The following is a 22,191-nucleotide window of genomic DNA, read 5'->3' as shown; positions in this document are numbered from 1 at the left end:
TTTTGTTTGTGGAGGTAATATCATCCAAAACTGATGACTTAATTTTTTTTCTAATAACTATTTCTGTTTATCCTGTTGCTTTATTGTACTATCTGAGACTTCTGGTGCAGTTATTGACTGTAAGTTGAATAATGGACACCTCTTATTACTCATCTCATGGACAGTGCATTTAATAATTGTAATTTAAAATATAATCTATTGCAATAGATTAGATTTTATACTTTTTTCAAAACCCAATTGAATTATTTATTTTAAAATTTTTTCATAGAAATTTGTCATAATCATATTGATATTTTAAATATTTTTTTCTGTTTCACCATATGAAGTTCTAATTTGTTTCTTATTATGCAAACCATATTCATTAATTTTGAAATAGAAAACTTCTATTTACTCGAAAATACACTCTTGTTCCAGTAAGGTTTTCAGATAATCACCACACTGGCATTCATATTGTTGAAACTTTTATTCCACTGACCTTGTTTTGTTGCTTGGTTATTTAGGTTTTCTTCACTTTGAGACCAGCTGCAACATTACTTTCCAGCAATGTCTTTCTTCAGTTTTGTGTCAGTTTCTTTATTTCCTTCTGAAAACTATCTTTTACCTGTTGGTCTTATTCTTGAAAACCTTTTCTCCTATAACCCATTCAATTGAGCTCCTCCATTCTCCATTTCAGTACTCACTAGGATGTCCAGTGAGTGATATGCACAAATTTCACTTAACAAATTATTGCTTCTGATTTTTCTCTCAGATATTCTGTTGTCCTTTTTATCTTAGTCAATTTCATTATCATTTAGCTAGAGCTAACATTTTAATCCATTTTGACTCTAGTTTTTCTCACACTAAATCCAAACGCTCAATAATTATGCTTAGGCATCAGAATATATCCAAAATGCAGGACTGGAAAGATATCTTAGTGGTTAAAAACATTTGTTGCTCTTGCAGAAGACCCAAGTACAGTTCCTAGTACCTAGATGGTGGGCTATAACTATCCATAATTCCAGTTCCAGGGGACCCAAAAGCCCTCTTCTGACTTTACTGGTCACTGGGCATGCTCATGGTACATATACATACATGTAGGCAAAACACTCATACACAAAAATACAATAAATGCATCTTTAAAACTTAACATTAAGAATATATGCAGAACCAATTGCTGTTTCCTACTCTTTACTTTCCTCACTACATGCATGGATACCATCTTAGTCCCAATATGATCCTCTTTCCACATTAGTTACTTTTCTAGTTTTATATCTCTTGCTGTGATAAAATAGTGAACAAAAGCAAGTTAGGGGAGAAAAGCATTTATTTTAGCTTACAGGATGCTGCCTATCATTGAGTTAGTGAGGACAGGAAATCAGGCAGGAATTTGAAGCAGAAACCATGAAAGAATACATGCCAGCTGGCTAGGTGGATGGCTCAGACCCATGCTTAGCTTGTTTTCTTTGTAGCCCAGGACTACCTTCTTAGGGAATGGTGCCACTCACAGTGAGCTGGGATCTTCTATATCAATTAACAATCAACATAATCCCCTGTGGGTATATCCACAGGGAAGTCTAATATGAGCAGTCCATATACTTTCTTAGGTGACTCTAGGCTGTTTCAGGCTAATAGCTAAAACTGGCCAGTATATTTACATATTCCATCCTTTACTTATACTCACACTACTTCTTTAAATGTTCTTACTCCTTTTTTGACTGAATTGTTAATCTCATACCTCTGGCATCATATGTTACCACTTTGCTTGACTTCACTGTGTCATCCCACTTTGCCTTTCTCCTAGCAACAAGCATGTGCATGTACATTCATGCTGGTCTTTGCAGTACCTTGCTCCAGTCTTCTATTAAATTTCTTCTGGACGTACCTGAATCCTTTATCTCTTTCTAGGGTATGTCTGTAGTGACTACTTCTAGTTAGTTGCTTCTACTTGAACTTTTTATCACCTTTTATAATAGTGCTACCAGCTAGGGGCCAAGCCCTCCATACATGAGACTGAACAGTACTTCACATCCAAATGATAACAATAGCTTATCAGTCTTCATTTTGTCAAGAAACTGACAGAGCATTCAACTTGAATTATTAACAAAATTTTAATGTCTGGCTATTTAAAAAGTAAATTGCAAGTATTGTTAAGGTAATTTAGCTAGATCTGGAGAACGATGAGAATGATTATTTATTATAACTCAGAGAAGAGTGTTGTACTTGAGTGGATTGATGTCTTCAATAAAGTAATAGTGTATTGATTTGTACAACAATGTCCCCACTTCATTTTCTTTCTGTCCAGTAACAACCTGCTGATGGATCAAACTAGTCAAACTTTTAACTGGACATCAACAGGCAAGAAAATTTCCCAAGCACAGTGATAAGATAAGGAAAGTTACAGAACTATCTAAACAGTGAATTCAGTGTTAGGTTTTGTTATATAAGTCTTAAATTATATTAAACACCAGCTTTGTCTATGTCCTTTTTATGCTGTCTCCACAGCTGTTCTCCTTCATGTATACAGGGTTTTTGCTCTATCCCCTTACATCCTGGTAAAGAGACAAATTTTCTTTCTTGTGTCCATATACAGTTCTTACCTTCTAATTGATCTGTCAGCCTAGGTCTTGCCTTCCTTTTGTCTATATTTGTTTTAATGAAAATGCTAGAGTTTGATGCTGGGTCTCTGAAATAAATGTTGTCACCTGTCCCCAAACATCAGATGATTAATATGATTTAGTTAGGTTGGTGGATCTCATCCTTGGTATCTTGGAAAAGCAAAATTGATACTAAGGTTCGATTATTTCATGATACACATTTACCAATTAAAATAATTCCCACAGTTATATAACACATGCCCATACATGTATTGAGTGATTTTTTTCAATAAAAGGAATTTTCTGCTAAGCCATTATATCCTATAAATGTTGGACAAATATTCTTTTATTCAACATAAGTTGTTCCTTATAGCAATCAGTGCTACTATTTGTTGTTTAGTTACTTCTGAGTGGGCACTGTAATTGTTTTTTCTAATATTTCTTATTCTATTTCCAAATACATTTACCTATACAATTAATGTGTTACATAGCTTTCCCCTCTCCTTCCTTTCCATTTCCTCCATTTCTTTTTTTAAAGATTTATTTATTTAGTATATGGATGCTTTGCCTGCATGTATATCTGTGCACCAGTTGTGTGCCTAGTGCCTGCAGAGGCAAGAAGAGATCCCTTGGAACTGGAGTTACAAACAATTTTGATTACTGTGTGGGTGCTGGGAATTGAACCTGGGTTTCTGCATGAAAAGTCAATGAGCCTTTTCACCAGGCTTCTTCCTTATTTTCTTTTGAACTAACTCTCCAACCACGCTATTCTAGAACCCATTGTCATCCTTCCTTAACCTTCAGCTGAGATCACATCTATGCACAGCACTTGCCTTCATATACTTCATAATTATGTGTTCATGGGGATATTGGCCATGTCATGTCCAGAAGATACTGATTCACAGCTGTCTTCCCTGACCTTGTAAGGAGGATCGGTATATGACATGGTGATATGGGGTGATAAGGATTCAAATACATTGAAAAATGAATGAAATTGTTAAAACAATAAGTAAATTTAAAAATTCTAATGTCATGTGGCTTAAATCCTAGAGTTTACATTTCTGTGATGTGCACATTGTGATGCTTCTGCCTAAGATTTATTCCTATTAATTGTCCAAGTATAAATCCCGTGTGTGTGTGTGTGTGTGTGTGTGTGTGTGTGTGTGTGTATTCCCAAATGTCTCACATATGTGAGGAGAGCACTCTACTACTGTATTGCTGAATCTTTTTTAAAGATTATTTTACTTGTAAAAATGAAAACAAATTACAAAATAGAAAAAAATATAAAGCAATCAATTGAAGTAATCACTTTAAGAACAATTGGGTTTCTTTTTTTAAATCTTTTTTTATTATTATATTTGTGTTTTAATTTTACATATCAGCCATGGGTTCCCCTGTCCGGGATCCCCCCTCCCACTCCCACCCTTACCTTCTCCCCAACCCCTCCCCGCCATTCCCATCTCCTCCAGGGCCAAAACTCCCATGGGGATTCAGCTCAACCTGGTAGATTCAGTCACGGGCAGGTCCAGTCCCCTCCTTCCAGGCTGAGCAAAGTGTCTCTGTGTATGCCCAAGGTTCCAAACAGCTAGCACATGCACTAAGGACAGGTCCCGGTCCCACAGCCTGGATGCCTCCCAAACAGTTCAAGCTGTTCAATTGTCTCACTTATCCAGAGGGCCTGATCCAGCTGGGGGCTCCTCAGCCTTTGGTTCATAATTCATGTGCTTCCATTCGTTTGGCTATTTGTCCCTGTGCTTTTTCCAATCTTGGTCTCAACAATTCACACTCTTACAGTCCCTCCTCTTTCTTGACAATTAGACTCCTGGAGCTCCACCTGGGGCCTGGCTGAGGATCTCTGCATCCACTTCCATCAGTTATTGGATGAGAGTTCCAGCACGACTGTTAGGGTGTTTGGCCATCTGATAACCAGACTAGGTCAGTTCAGGCTTTCTCTCGACCATTGCCAGCAGTCTACAGAGGATGTATCATTGTGGATTTCTGGGGACCTCTCAAGCACTCTGCCTATTCCTCTTCTCATGTAATTATTTATCATGGTCTGTTATTCCTCATTCTCCCTTTCTGTTCTTGATCCAGCTGGGATCTCCTGCTCCCTTAAGCTTTCTTTCCCTCAAATCTTGCCCTTCATTACTCCCACTGTCATCCAGGTTGTTCATGTAGATCTCATCCATTTCTCTGTCATTGGGTGATCCCTGTGTCTTTCTTAGGGTCTCATTTTCTAGGTAGCCTCACTGGAGTTGTGAGTAGCAGGCTAGTCATCTTTGTTTTACATCTAGTATCCTACTATGAGTGAGTACATACCATGTTTGTCTTTCTGGGTCTGGGTTACCTCACTCAGGATGATTTTTTTCTAGATCCATTCATTTGCCTGTAAACCTCATGATGTCATTGTTTTTCTCTGCTGAGTAGTACTCCATTATGTATATGTACCATATTTTCGTTATCCATTCTTCAGTTGAAGGGCATCTATGTTGTTTCCAGGTTCTGGCTATTACAAACAATGCTGATATGAACATAGCTGAGCAAATGCCCTTGTGGTATGATTGAGCATTCTTGGGTATATGCCCAAGAGTGCTACAGCTGGGTCTTGGGGGGATGGATTCCCAATTTTCTAAGAAAGTGCCATATTGATTTCCAAAGTGGCTGTACAAACTTGCATTCCTACCAGCAGTGGAAGAGAGTTCCCCTTGCTCCACATTCTCTCCAGCATAAGCTGTCTTCTTTTTATCTTTTCTAATCTCCTAGTTTATCATTTCTGTTCTTGCTTACTTTTTGAATTTAATATGACGGTTGTCTTTTTATGCCCATTAATGCTACTGGAGAGTATATTTAGATCCACACTTAATCTTTACAAAACTTTCTTCAAAACTGAGTTTTATTGGCAACTCAAAGTTTTACTGTGTGTACAATAAACATTCTCTGCAATAGCATTTACTTTGGCCTATGAATGGTTCTTATTCATTATGTCTCAGATCCTCTAATCTATGTACCTTTCTTTCCTCAAGAAAGACACTATGTTACTGATCTTTTATCTTCTAGTCCCTTCTGTAATTCCTCAGTAAATGTTTAACTAATATTCATATTAAATTCAAAAAGTAATTTTACCCTAATTTCTATAGGATCTTTTGTCATTTTGAGATTTTTTTTTTCTTTTTTGGTTTTTCGAGACAGGGTTTCTCGTTTCTCTGTATAGCTTTGTGCCTTTCCTGGAACTCACTTGGTAGCCCAGGCTGACCTCGAACTCACAGAGATCCACCTGCCTCTGCCTCCTGAGTGCTGGGATTAAAGGCTTACGCCACCAATGCCCGGCTCATTTTGAGATTCTTATTCATAATTTACTTTACTTGTTTATATTGAAAAGTTACTTACCTGTAACTGGACAGAGCTTTAGATAATAAGGTATCACCCCAAAGGAATATCATAAAATTGCATTAACTTCATTTTTACTAAGAGACAATATACATGTTTGTGCCTTTAATTTAAACTTTTGGGACTATTTGAATTATTTCTATAAACAATATATAATTTGATATCACAGACATTTCTAGATAGACTTTCTGTTTCTGCCTTTAGTCATCAAGAGTTCACATAACCAGAGCTGTCTTGGAGCAGTTTTTATCCTTTGCAAAATACCTCGATGGCTTATCTCATGGAGCACCATTACTGAAGCAGCTTTGTGACCACATTTTATTCAACCCAGCCATCTGGATACACACGCCTGCAAAGGTCTGTATTTCAGGTTTATTTATTTACTTTTAGTTTAATGTTATAAAGTAAAGTTAATGTTACAGTTTATATTTATTGAATCTAATGTGTCCAGTTGAAAACATTCAACATTTTTTTTTTGCATATTTTCTAGTCAGTGTAAGGCAGAGATAAAAATTTGAATATGTAAATATAATAAATGAAACTATAGTTAAACGTTAAACTTGGTGTAGAACTGAGTTTTTTTTTGTTATTAGATATGATTTATAGCTTGTCAACAAAGAGAATCACGCACAAGTATTAAAGACTAGGAAAAGGGAACAGAACACTGTGATCACTGAGACTAGGAAATTACTTTCATTTTGAACTCATGTTTTATCATGACATAAATATTTTTTAAAAATCCTATACATAAACCACAGTATTTTTCTAGAAATTTACATGAAAGCCTTATGTAATATAATTGAATTTAATCCTAACTTAGATCTGTATGAGGAATATAGTGATTTGGGTTTGTCTTTTGTAGCTTTTAAATCTTTTTCATAACCGAGTGAGTAATGTTTAACTCCTTTTTTTTTTAATAGACCTTATCTCACTATTTATGGCAGTAAATCCACAGCTAATAATTGTTCCCTCTTCTAACTAATGTGTTTGATTGTCATGTTCATATGGTCAAAATCTACATAATAGCTCTGTATGGGGACACTGCACGAAGAAGGTGGAGTCCCGAAACCTTTGGCATGTGTTATGGCAGTGTCTGTTCTCTGATACACTGCAGCTGTTCCCCTGAGTAAGGGTGTGCTCAAGGAACTACAAATAGATCCTTTCCTTAGGAGCTGTCTTACACACAGCTACATTATTCTATTTCTCATAAGATTAGCCTCAATTACATTAGAGTCTCATTTATAATTGATAGTGGCTATTATCCTTAGATAGAGAACCTTGTTTCCTAATTGGGTCATGTGTATTATCTTTATTGAAATCAGTTTTGTTGGGTGTTTATTTTGATTATCACTTTTTAAGATATAAATGGCTATTAAGAAAAGTTATTTTAAATCACACAAGAAATTGTAATTGTTTGACCATTGCCAATTTGCATTTGAATTAAAATGGGATTTATACTTAATAAGCACTTAAACTTACTTTAATTATATATTAGGTTCAACTTTCCTTATATACCTACTTGTCTGCTGAGTTTATTGGAACTGCTACCATCTATACCACCATACGAAGAGTTGGAACAGTATTGCAGTTAATGCACACATTAAAATATTACTACTGGGTCATTAATCCTGCTGACAGCAGTGGTATTACACCTAAAGGATTAGGTAAGCACCCCTCCATTTCCATTTTCATGTGTTTGTCTAGATCCTGGGTACAAGTAAAGTGGACACATATGCATGACCACAGTTATCCTTTAGCTCTTTGATTTCTCTTGAGGTAGAGTATTATCTTAGAAGTTGCATATGGTTAAAAAAAAGAGTCTAGGGTCAATGAGACAGCTCAGTGCTTGTAAGCCTCAAAAAATTGATGACATGAGTTAGATCTTCAGGCTCTACATGATGAAAGAAGAGAACTGATTCCTACAAGTTGTCCATGGACCACCATGCTATGGCATGTATGCTTCACCCATAAACAAATAAATTAACTGTATTAATACTGTTATAGTGTTAAAATACTTTGGAATAAAGATATTTTTTAAATGCACTTGATTTTCACCAAAATGCTTTTTATGGGGATTTCTGGGAGATACAGTCATAATGTTAAAAATGGGTAGATGTGACTTCTAGTCCTTTGAACTTTATGGTATTTAGACTGCTTTTAACTTTCATTTCAGATATGTTGTTTGACCTGAGAGTAGTAGAAACTGCTTTAATTTTTCTGTTTGCTTTTGTGTTTTAAGAATATAGACATGATTTCTTTTTTTAAATTTTTTATTATATTTGTGTTTTAATTTTACACATCAGCCATGGGTCGCCCTGTCCTCCCCCCTCCTGTCCCCACTCCCACCTTCACCCCCTCCCCTCCCCTCCAGGGCCAAAACTCCCGTGGGGATTCATTTAAACCTGGTGGATTCAGTACAGGCAGGTCCAGTCCCCTCCTTCCAGGCTGAGCAAAGTGTCCCTGTGTAAGCCCAAGGTTCCAAACAGCCAGCTCATGCACTAAGGACAGGTCCCGGTCCCACAGCCTGGATGCCTCCCAAACAGTTCAAGCTGTTCAATTATCTCACTTATCCAGAGGGCCTGATCCAGCTGGGGGCTCCACAGCCTTTGGTTCATAATTCATGTGCTTCCATTCGTTTGGCTATTTGTCCCTGTGCTTTTCCAATCTTGGTCTCAACAATTCACACTCTTACAGTCCTTCCTCTTTCTTGACAATTAGACTCCTGGAGCTCCACCTGGGGCCTGGCTGAGGATCTCTGCATCCACTTCCATCAGTTATTGGATGAGAGTTCCAACACGACTGTTAGGGTGTTTGGCCATCTGATAACCAGACTAGGTCAGTTCAGGCTTTCTCTCGACCATTGCCAGCAGTCTACAGAGGATGTATCATTGTGGATTTCTGGGGACCTCTCGAGCACTCTGCCTATTCCTGTTCTCATGTGGTCTTCATTTATCATGGTCTGTTATTCCTCATTCTCCCTTTCTGTTCTTGATCCAGCTGGGATCTCCTGCTCCCCTATGCTTTCTTTCCCTCAAACCTTGCCCTTTATTACTCCCACTGTCATCTGGGTTGTTCATGTAGATCTCATCCATTTCTCTGTCATTGGGTGATCCCTGTGTCTTTCCTAGGGTCCTGTTTTCTAGGTAGCCTCTCTGGAGTTGTGAGTAGCAGGCTAGTCATCTTTGTTTTACATCTAGTATCCTACTATGAGTGAGTACATACCATGTTTGTCCTTCTGAGTCTGGGTTACCTCACTCAGGATGATTTTTTCTAGATCCATTCATTTGCCTGTAAACCTCATGATGTCATTGTTTTTCTCTGCTGAGTAGTACTCCATTGTGTATATGTACCATATTTTCTTTATCCATTCTTCAGTTGAAGGGCATCTAGGTTGTTTCCAGGTTCTGGCTATTACAAACAAAGTTGATACAAACATAGCTGAGCAAATGCCCGTGTGGTATGATTGAGCATTCCTTGGGTATATGCCCAAGAGTGCTATAGCTGGGTCTTGGGGGAGATGGATTCCCAATTTTCTAAGGAAGTGCCATATTAATTTCCAAAGTGGCTGTACAAGCTTGCATTCCCACCAGCAGTGGAGGAGAGTTCCCCTTGTTCCACATCCTCTCTAGCATAACCTGTTGGTGCTGACATAACTGGATGTCAATGTGTAGGAGGCTGCAAAAAGATCCATATCTGTCACCATGCACAAAACTTAAGTCCAAGTGGATCAAAGACCTCAACATAAATCCAGTTACTCTGAACCTGATAGAAGAGAAATTAGGAAGTACTCTTGAACACATTGGTACCGGAGATCACTTTCTAAATATAACACCAGTAGCACAGACAATGAGAGAAACAATCAATCAATGGGACCTGTTGAAACTGAGAAGTTTTTGTAGAGCAAAGGACATGGTCAACAAGATGAAGCAGCAGCCTATAGAATGGGAAAAGGTCTTCACCAACCCCACATCTGACAGAGGGCTGATATCCAGAATATATAAAGAACTCAAGAAATTAGGCATCAAAGTGCCCAACAGTCCAATTAAGAAATGGGCTATAGAACTAAACAGAATTCTCCACAGAGGAAGCTCAAATGGCTGAAAGACATTTAAGGAATTGCTCAACATCCCTAATTATTTGGGAAATGCAAATCAAAACAACTCTGAGATACCACCTTACACCTGTCAGAATGGCTAGACATGTTTTCTAATCATAGGGAAGTACAGCTTTAGAGTACAAAATTATTCCAAAGAGAACCACTCACAGTCCACTGCATTGGAAGAAGCACAGTTGAAAGTGCAGGTCTTTCCCCTGTCAGTAAGTTGCACCATGAAAATGGTTCAGCTTTTCTGTGCAAACTACTTTTCCCATTTATAATAATCATGCTTCCTGTTATATGTTCTAAATTAATAATTCCATAAAAAAATGTGGTGACCTATTCCCATTTATGTGACTATCTCTGATTTGTTAAGAATTCACAAGAAAGGACTAATTAGAAATATTTTATGTTTTTTTTTTCCATAAATGTCCTACCTGTCTATAGTTTCACCAGCAGTGTGTGGTAGGGATTTTCTCAGAACGTTCACAGTAGTATCAGCTAGTATAGTTATACCAATCTCTTTGAGAAGGAAAAAATAGCATTAGTATGCTAATATTCTGGTAGTCCTACTTTTTATTTTGAGATGACATTCAATAATTGTCAGTGACAGTCATGTCTATTCTGTCTTGTCATAGTTTATCGTGTGACTTTTAAGTTGATTATGCCCAGAGTCAGTCTCTGTTGAGTAATCTTTGCTTATGTCTTTAATAACGTGTAATATAATTAGAGATACATAAACATGTTCAGATACATACATAACATTGTAGGTGTTATTCCTGCCATCCATATTTTCTCCAATAAAAATCTGAAAGCTTTACATCAACTTCTCTAAAGTATGAATCACAGCTATGTGACTTACAGCCTGGAAGAGCTTGGAGCCCATGTTCTGAAAGGCTAAATTGTGGTATTCTCCACTGTGGACAAACCATATTGTCATTCAGCTTAACCTCTGATTCACAACATAACTTTACAAAAATTAAAAATTACTAAGAGTTATATAAAAAACTGAGCTCTACTTACATCTTTGGTAGATTTACATATCTTCTCATTTTACTATATTAAATCAGTCTGCCCCTCACCAGATAGCCTGATCCTTGGAATGCTGACTAAAAAGTTTGTCATTCTCATCATCTCTTTTTGTGAAACACTTAAGTATATACATTATTCTTTGTATCAGTTAAAAATAAGTGATAGAACACATGTTTTCTTATTCCATCTCTAATGCTTCCCTGTGTACTTCCCCAAAGATAAAGGTACTTTGCTAAGTTATAGTGGAGTACCTATGAAAATTAGAGTACTAGTATTAATACAATACTGCTTCTAACCAAAGGCCCCATTCAAATTTTATCAATTACTTCATTGGTAGCACTTCTACAAAATATAATACTTACCTTCTCAAAATGCCAGTTGCAGGAGAGTTGCTTTTCCTAGTCACTTTTGTGTTCCTTTTTGTATACTGGGTCTTTGAGCATTCTCTGGCCTTTCATGTCCTTGACATTTTTGAAAAGCAAAGACAGATTTTGGAGACCCCTCAGTTTGGCTTTGTATATATATTTTTTCATGGTGATTTGGTTTTCTCATTTTTGACAGGAATAGCCCAGAAATCCTGTTTCTGTCTCAATCTATCCTGTCAGTGGGATATATGATGATCAGCTGACTTGTGTCTAGTGGTGTTAACTGTGAATGCTTGTCTGGGGTCTTGTCTACTTCTGCAGCAAAGCTTCACCTACTTATTTCGAGATCAATCGTGATGGGATTTATCTTACTCTGTCAGTGTCAAAAGGGATCCTTTCTAACATAATAGTTTGCATACTGCTATCAGAGAGAATGTGTTTTCCTTCTGTATGTATTTGTTTTTCAGTTTTTCATATTAGTATAGAGTTTTGAATTCCTCTTTTATTCAGTGTATTATATTAGCAGCTGGTAACTTTCTCTGAAAGGGCCCTGTACTTTAGTTTTCTGTTGCCATAAAATCTGTCCCATACTGTGAATTCTGTTGTTTTATTTCATAAACACATTAGCATGTTATACCGGAACGGGCATGGCATACTCCAGTGCAACATGGAAACATGTTGATAAAGGACCTGGCAAAGAATAGTGCCCTGTCTCCTGGGTGGTATCCTTATGTATTTTGATGCTTGTATTCTTCCAGATTTGCCCAGTAAGAAGCTTCACAGGTTATGTTGTGCCTTTGTGCAGAGATTCAAAGTTTTGTAATATTTTCTTACTGCATAACACAATATTCTTGGTTCTTATTATAGCTTTCTTGTCCATAACATAAAATTTTCTTGGTTCTTTTTATACCTTTCATGTCCTAACCATGTTTCTCCAAAGAACCCTTGCCTGCTTAATGGATATGAAGTTTTGAAAACTAAGAGATGAATGTTAGTTGTGCCTGTTGGGTTTCTGCATATTTTCTCTTTGTTTTCCTAGTGGATAGGTATGGGATATACAACTATATGTGTGCACATAGCTCTATTAATAGCTCTATTGAAGTCATGTGGCCCAGCCCAGCTTTAAGACGTTTGGTATTTGCAATCTTTTCTCCATAGTGAGAACTGGCTGCCATTGAATTATATGTACATAGTTACATGTTTTCTTGTTTTACCTTGTTAAATCAGTGTTCTAACATTTATACCATTACCTCAGTTTTAACAGTTGTGTGAAGCCGGTGGTTCTCAACCTGTGGGTCTGGAGCCCTTTTTTGGGTGGAGTCACACATCAGATATCCTGCGTATCAGATGTTTACATTATGATTCATAACAGAAAAATTAGTTATGAAGTAGCAATGAAGTAATTTTATAGTTTTGGTCACTACAGCATAAGAAACTGTATTAAAGGGTTGCAATATTAGGAAGGTTGTGAACCACTGGTTTACAGTGATGATTCGTTTTGCAATTTATTTTAAATTTATTCAATAAATCTTACTTTTATTTTATATTTTGCTTTTGATTTTTACTAAAATTGGATTCATGTCATGCACACAACATGAACATAAGTATGTTTCTCTGCAGCATGCTGTTCCCATTATAAAGAGTGTGACAAGCATATTTATAGCTAATAATTACTGCATGTTTACAATTTAAATTATTGAATCACTGCCTCAGTGCTTCACATGCTTCACACACATTTGGTCCTAACATGCCCTATATTTCAGCAATACTATCATTTTCATACTTACAGTGAAGTAAAAACTAACCTGAAACATTTGTGTATTTTTTTGGGGGGTTGTTTGTTTGTTTGTTTTTTCATTTTTTGAGACTAGGTTTCTCTGTGTAGCTTTGCGCCTTTCCTGCATCTCGCTCCATAGACCAGGCTGGCCTCAAACTCACAAAGACATTTGTGTATTTTTTATATGTGTTGTAATTCACAGCGAGACATGCTTTTTGAAAGTAATGTCAAGTATCAACAAGAAGGGTTAGGTACTTTGCCATTGATTAATAACAGTGGGCAAAAATACAACTAACACTTGAAAAATGTGGAACAGGTGTGTTTCCAATAATAGATGAATGCACTGGGTGAGAGTTTGCTTGCAATTGCACTAATCTGCATGAAATGTTTGTGAGTGGATAATCATATGTTATAAAGGATACCCAAGGGAATTATGCTTTGAAAATATATAAAGCAGTGATATTAATTCTTATTGCTTTAAGAAACACTTGATGTTTAAACACTTTTTGTGAGTCTAGCTATGCTTAAAATTGTGTTTTATTATGTGTCATACAGTGTACAGATCCTTTCAAATTCTCATTTTTATGGGAATTAGACATTCACAATTGAATCCTTTAAAATTAGAAACAATGGAACCAATAAGTGTATTTTAACTCCCCATGCTTGATTTCATTTACTGACTCAGCATTTGCTGGTGCTCACTACAGTGTGCATTGCACATGAGAGAAAAGGATGCGAAAATAATAATCATGAAGAAGTAGAGTGGGACAGTTTTCTGTATGATGCATGGGATTAAAGGAAGAGTTTGTAAATGGGGAGAAGTTTACAGGCCAAAGAAATATTAGGAAATTTGTTAATAAAAAATAAGAGAAAAACATCCATGATAATATTTGGATTTACATTTTTCACTGGCAATGATATATTGGAAGTTTAAAGCAGCTCTTTTTTCCTAAATCCTAACATTCAGGAAATAATATGAAATTGCCAAAAGCCTGAAAATTAATTTTATTCTTACAGTTTTGAAATTGTAAAACTTCAGCAGCAACCATTATGATTTTTGAAACATTTAATATATAATTCTACAGAATTTAAATATAATTGTGTTATGCTTATTTAATGGCATGGCTTATTTTTGTTGCAGATGGTCCCCGACCATCACAGAAGGAGATCATATCACTTCGGGCTTTTATGCTGCTTTTTCTGAAACAGCTCATATTAAAGGTGAAATAACTTTATTTTACAATTGCAATGATTTGGTGAAAAGGAACTACTATTGTCAAAGTATAAATATCATTATCATTAAATTATTAAGCATGCCTTTTCAAGTTGTTCTACAATACTGTAATAGTACCATTTTTTTTTTGCACCTAAATTTGCTCAAATATATATTAAGATGGCGATGGTAAGAGCTATGAATGTGCTAAGGAGATGTGCCAGTTGAGATAAGGAACATGTGAAAAAAAATTGAACAGAAAACCTTATTCTAGAAAATGACATGTGTTCCATTTTAGCTAAGATTGCAGAGTATTTTGTCATGGAAGATTTTCAAGAGTAATGTGGTTTAAAGGCAGTACATGGGGCAAGTTGTATGACAGTATTCAAGGTGATCCCCACACACTCCCCCTTGAGTTTCCATTGCTTATGAAAGCAATAGATAATAAGAGCACAATAACATGAAATTATCACAGTCTTGTTTAGTTTTTGCTGGCCTTGAACTTATAGAGATCCACCTGCCTCTGCTTCCTTAGATTTGATTCTGAACACTTATGCTAGCATTCCTGACCCTAAGTTTTAATAGTTTCAATCATATTAAAACATTAAACACAGTTATAATTTTCTAAATAGTTACTTTTAAATGAAATAAAATAGTATTTAAATTATGAAACATTGGGGGGATTTTAATGAACATAATGCTTTTAAGTTTCTGTATGTTTTTATGTCATTGATTTTGATGCCTTTCTTTAAAGTCTTAAGTTCAGATTTTAATTAACTAACAAAATATTTTTAATTAGGATCGGGGCGTGAAAGAAGATGAACTTCAGAGTATATTAAATTATTTACTTACAATGCATGAGGTAGAACATATTTTGTATCTTTCATTTTAATTATTTTATTTAAAGATTTTCTATAAAATTTAAATAAATGCTGATATATCTTATTATGCAGGATGAAAATATTCATGATGTATTACAGTTATTAGTGGCTTTAATGTCAGAACACCCAGCCTCAATGATACCAGCATTTGATCAAAGAAATGGAATAAGGTATGATCATAATAGCAGTAGTATTAATTATGCACCCTATATTATTCCATGAATGTAAGAAGAGAGAAAAGGAAAAAGCTGTCAGTTCTCATATTCTCAGGGAGCTATGAACTGTACAGAAGTGGTCTGTACAAGTATGAAGCTGAATAATTAGGATTGCTACAGTGCAGGCCTTGCATAGTGGGAAAAGCAGATTTATTTATTTATTTTTACACGAGCACAATAAATAACATGGTGCATTTCAGAAAAAGAAGATGCAAGAGAATTATGGAGAGAGAGACAGACAAATAGACCAACCAGAATCAGTGATCTATATTTTCCTCCTTACTAGTAGAGATGATGTCCTAGGCAGGGGTGGTGGATTAGTAGTGGGAATTACAGGTTTGAAAAATATTGTAGAACCAAGAACCAAAGCTAAAATAATTTGAAAAGTGACTCTATTTGTGGTAATTATGAATTATTAATAAAAGAACCATAGTTTCTTTATTAGAATTTTCATGAACTTAAACCTACAATTTATCTCCTACAGATTTCCTTTTAAATTTTTTTGCAGTCTCAGCAAAACAAAAAAAAAATGCAAAAAGAATAAATTTCATTTAATTCTTGTCATTTTATTTTACTTGTGGTGGTGGGGCTCTGATATCCAGACCCAATTTTGCTGTTAGGTTAGTTGGACATAAGAAGCCCTGGTGATAATGCACCACTGAACTGTGCAGCTAATAATATGACATATATATCTGTAAGGTCTGAAACCATTGTTTCTGGTGAATACAGTGAACCTAAGGAGGTATATTAGGATTATTAGTATTTCTATCCCGTCAACATTCACCAATGGATTTCTATGTGATTTTTCTCCTGCTATAGTATCCCTGTTAATCTCTAAATTTTCCTAAGAGAGATGACAAGGTAGGTGTCTGCCTATGGTTCTCTTAGCGATCATGAAAGGATAAAGTCAACATGTTGAGGTGTTAAAATCCTAAGAGAAGCGGGGGTATGGTCTAAGTGTGTGTCTAGGAATTGAGTTGTTTGTTTGTTTGTTTGTTTTGTCCAGTGTGCTGGAAAGCAGCACTTATAGTGTATATGTAAAGTATTGTTTCCTTTGTAATATTAGCTAGGTGCTTAAAGGATCATTTGTTTTTTAGGGTCATCTACAAATTATTGGCTTCTAAAAGTGAAAGTATCTGGGTACAAGCACTGAAAGTTCTGGGATATTTTTTGAAGCATTTAGGTCACAAGTAAGTTGATGTTTTCATAATAAGTTACAGAAATGAGTACTGAAAATTTTCATGAGTTTTATATTTCATTTTCAGCATATGAAATTTTATTTATTTTAATAGACAGTATACTATGGAAAATATAAAAATAATAAATGTATAATTATAAACTAATGTTTTATTAATAGTAGATTATACTACAAGATCACAATTTATGTAGGATAGTTATTTTCTATATTCTAGTATAAATAAATAACGAATTTTTAGAATATAATAAAACAGACTTGTTAAAATGAAAAGTGCACATCTATATGACTTCAATAAAAACTTCTGTGACCAGGAATGCTGTGTACATTGAGTTCTCTAGGAGATGCATTCTCAGGCCTGCACTTTGACATGGTAGTATATTTAAATTATTTCTATTCTTTTCTAACAATGAGCTCTATTGATATTTTGTGATTGTACATCCTATAATAACGTATTTCCCCAAATTCTTTTTCTGTAAGCTGCCTCTATTGACCATCTTCTCCAGAACAGAAAGAAGTATTCTTTTTAAAGACTATCTTCTATGTATTCTATGCAAATGGAAATGGTTGGTACTGTCTTAAGCGTGGCTGACTGATATTTTTCTCAAATCTCAGCATTGCCAATTTTGTCTGGTGCCTAAGTTTAAATAAAAAATAAAAAATAACCCTGGTCATATGTTACTCTAAACACAACTGTAGAAGAAAAAAGGATGTTGCCACAAAATTTATGAGCACACAGAGAATTGTTTCTATGGATAATTCTTTGGAAAATTGGTGCAGAGTTCAGCCAATTTAGAATGAGTGGAAAATACTAATTACTGCTGGAAAACACTGGATAAATTTAATAGAAAGAAATAAGAGTTAAACAAGTATTTAAGTTAATAGAAAGACTAGAATTTTCCTATTTTTATGACCTAAATATGCAGAAATAAAATAACTACAGTGACTTGGGGAAGACTGAGGAAAATAGGAGCATGGAGTAAGTCAGTAAGTCAAAGGTCTAAGCTTTTAATGGTGAGAGAGAATTCAAGTGACAACAAACAGTTGACTGTTGTGATTGGTAGTTGTGAAATGCTGTCTAAAACTGGAGCATTATTTTCCATGTTAAACTAGAAAGGTAAGTATTTTTCAAAATTATAAAGCTTTCAAAATATTGAGTATCTGTGTGGATAAAACTAAGAAAAATACATACAGTAGAACTCTTAAAAGTGAAATGTAGGGCACTGGAGAGATGGCTCAGTGGTTAAGATCATGTACTGCTTTTCCATGAGACTTGCATTGCATTCCCAGCATACTTCTCAGGTAGATCACAGCCACCTGTAACTCCAGCTTCAGGGAATCTGATGCCACTGGCCTCCTTAAACACCTGCACTCATGTGCCTATCTCCCTGAGACACATAAACATATATATAATTTAAAAGTAATAAATAAATGTTAATCAAAAATTGAAATGTAACTTAAAATGTAGCATATATAACAGTAGACATCACTTGTAAAACACTTTAAAATCACCATTCTAAGAAAAAAGTTATAGTTAATTGCAAAAGTAAAACTTGGTCTGTTTATATGTACTAAACTCAAATAACTGAGACAGATAAAGATCAAAAGAATGAGCAGAGAAGGCCACATAAATGCAAAGCAAAACATGGTAAGAATCATGATCTTTATATGTGACCTCCTTATTAGCTTGCAAGCCAAAAAGCAATAACTGTGGAAAGATGAAGTATATTTTATAATGTTGAAGGTTAGAGCATTAATAAAATAGAATTTAGAACCACTTGTAATTTATAGCCTTGAGATAGACTGACTACACTTGTCTCTGTCTGCAAAAGTCAAAAAGTGTCTGTATAAGAAAAACATGATATATTTCACATGCCCATGAAAACTTTGTGAAAATTTCTAGTGTTGTAGTAGACATCAGTGGAAAGTTCTAAAATGTTGAAACAAACTGACATTTTCTTACAGATGTGAAATAAGTTAAAAGTGGGAACAAAACCACAAGTCAGATAGTTCTTCTATCTACATATTTAAAAGGTGGGGCTCGAGCAGTGACTCAGCAGTTAAGGACAGCCTGCTCTCCTGGGGACCTAGGTTCCATTCTGACATCCACAGTGGCTCACACTCATATGTAATTGTGGTTACTGAGGTTCCAGTGCTCTCTTATGGCCTCCATGAGCACTGTATGCATATGATGCTCAAACATACATGAAGGCAAAACACTTACACACATAAAATAAATACTTACAGAATTATATGTAGCTGTCAATTTACAAAAAGGAAATACAGGACAAGCATGATTACAAAAACTTTAGAACAAAACAAACTCACAAATGAATATAGAAAGAGGGAAATAGTAATTTATATTCAGAAAATAGTAAAGATTTTGAAGGCCGATTTTATATAAAAATAATAAATTATAGTTTAAATCCCAAGAAAAATGTGAGTATGTAAGCCATATTTATTGGAGATATGAAAAGTATTTCCTTCCTTAACTAACACTCTCTGAAATCACCATGTCACCACTTATGCTTGGCATCCAGCAGAATGATTTACAGTGCCATGAATCATGATCCAGGGTGTGTCATATATTGGACTTTTAATACATAGAACAAACTGCAGAGACATTAAGGAAGTCTTTGATAAAATAAACGACATCTCAGACAAAAACAAAATTATATCAGATTAAATGAATCAGCAACAGAAATGGAGATTACTTGAAGAGTGAACTTTATAAATATCCTCTGGTCAAAAAGGATGTCAAAAAATTTGAATATAATTGAACCAAGTGAAAGTAAACCCAGAACATAAGACAATTATTGAATTCTTAGGATTTCTATCAGGGAAAGTCTCCAGCCATATTCTAAATTTTCTTATTTCTTTAAGAAGCAAGAAAGCACCTTAGCCTTCAGCCTGGTATTTCTATACATAGACGTCTACTTCAGAGAAGGGAAAGCATGTTTGAGTTTGTCAGCACTCTTGACTAGTCCCAGTACCATTATTTATAGTTAAGTAATTGAAGGAATCCAAAGTGTGTCAGTTCCGTGACTTCTCACAATTGAAATTTCTTAACAAACTACAACATGCTATGATATAATGGCCCCCCCTAACCATAACACACAGAAAAGCTATACATTTTAGGGTCTTCCTTTGGGGAATGTCTACAGTGCAGATTTGTTGCTGCTTTGGACTGGCAGTGGGAATGAGGATTGAGTGTAAATGGGCCCAACAAAACTTTCAGGATGATGAAAATGCTGTATAACTGGATTGTGGAGATAGTCATAAAACACAGTACGTTGTTTAAAACACTCATTTTGCTTGCAGAATTTTTGAATTTTATAGTGTGTATAGTATTATGATAGTAGAGTTATTAGCAAGAAATTTGAAAAGAAAGTTTCAAAAACCTTAGAAATTATAGTTTAGTATCACTTTTTATTCAGGGAAAACTTTCAAAATATACAAATATGCAAAAAAGAAAAAACCACACACCCAAGTTAATAAATTTGTGGTGGTTGGTAGTACATAAAAAAGATACCTTATAAAAAAGCGAAGATTAAAAATGAAGGACAATATATTGTACATATAATAAGACAGAAAACAATTGAGAAGATGAAAAAAAAAAAAAAAGGGAAAGTCATTGCAGAGGACACCAGAAAAAAAAATCATTTACTACTCATTGAGGTGACAGACTTGAAGACTTTTTACTTTAGTAGGTGTTGGCAAGAATGTGCATCACTGGTAATTTTACAATGACTGGGGAAATTATATATTGATATACGGATTTTGCAGAACAATTTAACATTTTTTTCTTTTGGTTTTTGGACCCAGGATTTCTTTGTGTAGCCCTGGCTCTCCTTGAATTTGCTCTGTAAACCAGGCTGGCCTCATACTCACAGAGATTAGCTTGCTTCTGCCTCCTGAGTGCTGGGATTAAAGACATGTACCACCACTGCCTGGCATTTTAACAATTTTTTTTTAAAAAAAGGTAACTCATGATGTATGACTCAAGTAATTCTCTTCTTAATATAGGGAACTATTTCTTAGCTGTACAGATGTACATTGCTACTGATAACAAGATATTAGAGGCATCATGAAAGAATATAAGCAGGAGAAATTGACTTAATATATAATTCATATACTGACAAGAAATTTGATCATCTAATGTTATTTAGGAATGAAATTTAATGACTTAAAATTACCTTTGAATCTTAATATAATTAGTAAAGTTATGAAAGAGAGTAAGTATATAGAACCATTTATTTAAAAACTGATAAATTGAGAAACAGAAGTATAACTTTAGGAATTTATGCCCCTCTAATAAAAGAATAAAGACATACATGGAAATCCAAAGCAAAAGTTTTGTCATCAGTTACTCTTGAACATGAGGAGTATGAATCAGGGACAGGCACACTGTTTTGTGACTGCCCTGCTGTTACACAATTCCTTCTTTTTCTAAGAAGAGTCTTCGATTGGAGAGGTGGCTTAGTCAGTAAGGTACCTGTCTCACTAGCATGACAACTTGAGATTGGATCTCTAGCACCTATTAAAAACTGGGCATACTGGTACATGTGTGTACCTCAGTGCAGGAGGAGGGGACACAGAGATAGATACAGTCTTCTGAAGGTTCTACAATCTTCCCAGACAGTGACTAAGTCTTTCCATACAAGAACCTACAGGAGACAGTGCACATTCATACCAAGACAGGAGGGGAGCATTGAGTTCAGTGGAAGTAAACAGAGCAGTGGTTAATCTGTGGGTAACTGTAGAATTAAGCACTGATGAAATGGAGGATTATTTTCTCTTTGACTCCAATATCAAGGGTACATGTTCACTTTTTACCATCATTTAGATTGTTTTAATGTTAAGATTTGCTACAGAACATACTAGAGACTTGGAATGATGTATTTTGTGGATTAGGGTTAAATTATAAAAACCTTCTAGATAATTACTAGAATCTGGAAATAATATCTGCCAATCATCATATATGGTTATGTAATTTGAATATGTCTCATATTTTAATTTTATGGAGGATTTTCATTAGAACTATTTAAATAAAGTTGTAGGCTATTAGCAGATAGCTAGCTGTGTTATGAACTGTTGCTGCTTTTTACAGAGGAAGGTTGATAAAATAATTGTATGATTCTGCATTTGTTTGTAAGTGTTTACCTCCATTCTCTCCAGGCGAAAAGTTGAAATTATGCATACTCACAGTCTCTTCACTCTTCTTGGAGAAAGACTGATGCTGCATACAAACACTGTTACTGTCACCACATACAACACACTTTACGAGGTAAAGTACAGAAAGAAACCGTGACGAGAGTTCTGTGTGTGTGTGTGCTAGGAACCTCTTTGTGTGTGATGGAGAGAACATCCCAGTCACTACGGATGAGGCTGGATACTGTGCTGTTAGTGTTTGTCTACTAGACATATCTGCAAAAAGGGATCTGATTTGAGAAAATG

At 35.2% G+C, this 22,191-nt stretch overlaps 1 protein-coding gene across 5 annotated transcripts in view; it reads left to right on the top strand.

The window, feature by feature from the left end:
* Positions 1–22,191, top strand: part of Nbea (neurobeachin) — a 551,973-nt gene that overhangs the window by 119,940 nt on the left and 409,842 nt on the right. For all 5 annotated transcript variants that reach the window (XM_036189952.1, XM_036189948.1, XM_036189950.1 and 2 more), the window contains exons 12-18: positions 6,165–6,317; positions 7,456–7,624; positions 14,372–14,451; positions 15,243–15,305; positions 15,397–15,494; positions 16,637–16,729; positions 21,913–22,021. In XM_036189952.1, the coding sequence (XP_036045845.1) occupies positions 6,165–6,317; positions 7,456–7,624; positions 14,372–14,451; positions 15,243–15,305; positions 15,397–15,494; positions 16,637–16,729; positions 21,913–22,021 (765 nt within the window). The remainder of the gene's footprint in view (positions 1–6,164; positions 6,318–7,455; positions 7,625–14,371; positions 14,452–15,242; positions 15,306–15,396; positions 15,495–16,636; positions 16,730–21,912; positions 22,022–22,191) is intronic.

Source organism: Onychomys torridus, chromosome 6, assembly GCF_903995425.1.
Source record: "Onychomys torridus chromosome 6, mOncTor1.1, whole genome shotgun sequence".
Classification (NCBI taxonomy): Eukaryota; Metazoa; Chordata; class Mammalia; order Rodentia; family Cricetidae; genus Onychomys; species Onychomys torridus.
Note: the sequence above shows the minus strand (reverse complement) of the source record. Positions and strands in the feature narration are given on the sequence as shown.